The sequence below is a fragment of the Acanthisitta chloris genome, unplaced genomic scaffold (assembly GCF_000695815.1).
Source record: "Acanthisitta chloris isolate BGI_N310 unplaced genomic scaffold, ASM69581v1 scaffold246, whole genome shotgun sequence".
Lineage (NCBI taxonomy): Eukaryota > Metazoa > Chordata > Aves > Passeriformes > Acanthisittidae > Acanthisitta > Acanthisitta chloris.
This window is the reverse complement of record NW_008678476.1, coordinates 36,781-37,777: the sequence shown is the minus strand read 5'-3', so window position 1 is coordinate 37,777 and position 997 is coordinate 36,781. Positions and strand designations below refer to the sequence as shown.

At 54.7% G+C, this 997-nt stretch overlaps 1 protein-coding gene across 1 annotated transcript; it reads left to right on the top strand.

Moving 5' to 3' along the window:
- The first annotated feature begins 225 nt into the window (after nucleotides 1–225).
- On the top strand, nucleotides 226–546 carry LOC103804269 (chromosome unknown open reading frame, human C8orf4). Its single transcript, XM_009076872.1, has one exon. The coding sequence runs from the start codon at nucleotides 226–228 to the stop codon at nucleotides 544–546; it is 321 nt and encodes a 106-aa protein (XP_009075120.1).
- Nucleotides 547–997: the final 451 nt, after the last annotated feature.

Genomic DNA, 997 nt, shown 5'->3' with positions numbered 1-997 from the left:
GAAGCAGAGAGAAATTTTCATCTCAGCTGCAGGACAGGGGAAAGTTGGCAATTTAACTGTTAAACTTGCCTGTGTCTGTTGGGTGTTGACATCATCGTGATCTCACCACTGTAATCTGAGCCCTCGGCTTTTCCTCCAGCCTGCCTTTAAATACCAGTCCCGGCGCCAGCACAGCACCTATCCCTCCGACTGGAGCTCAGGGCAAACCCGGCAGCACCCACGTAGATGAAAGCAAAGACAAGCTCCAGCACTCCAGCCATGTCCACATCCCTGCGAGTGAGCCCCTCGGTCCACGGCTACCGCTTCGACACGGCCCTGCGCAAGAAAGCCGTGGCCAACATCTTTGAAAGCATCAACGAAGAGTCCCTGCAGAAACTCTTCAAAAACTCCGGAGACAAGAAGGCAGAGGAAAGAGCCAAGATAATTCTCTCCACCGACCAGGACATGGAGGAGAAAACAAGAGCACTAATGGCACTAAAGCAGAGGAGAAAAGACAAGCTGCTCCAGTTCCTGACACTTCGGAAATACTCCATTAAAGTTCACTGAACTGGCAAAGGGAGCAGAAATGGAGGAGAACATTTTGGGATGGGACTGTTTGTGACTCCTACCACACTCAGCATGTTCTGCTGACCTGTGGGACTGGGGACCTGACAGACCACCACGAACCGTGCGCCGACGGCAGCAGCGGTGTGGATGGCAGCGTCGGTGTGGATGGCGGCGTTGGTGCCCACAGCAGCATCGGTGCAGACAGCGGTGCGGTGGCCAGAGGCTCCCAGAGGGAGAGCAGCTCCCTGCAGGAGGTTGCTCCTCTGAGCACAATGGGACTGAGCCGTGGGGGTACCCCATACACCCAAGTGTGACTTGGGACCTTCTGATGGACTCAGTGTTTACTGACTTCACCTGTGTGCTTTGCCTTTTTAAACTTGTTTCCTTAAAGCCTGAGCCCATGCAGAGCCTCACTGCTGTGGCTGGCAGGAGGGTCTGGAGACTGATCAGC

Bases quoted from the DNA above. Each gene is read 5' to 3' on its own strand.
- LOC103804269 (XM_009076872.1), top strand. From the start codon at position 226: ATGAAAGCAAAGACAAGCTCCAGCACTCCAGCCATGTCCACATCCCTG.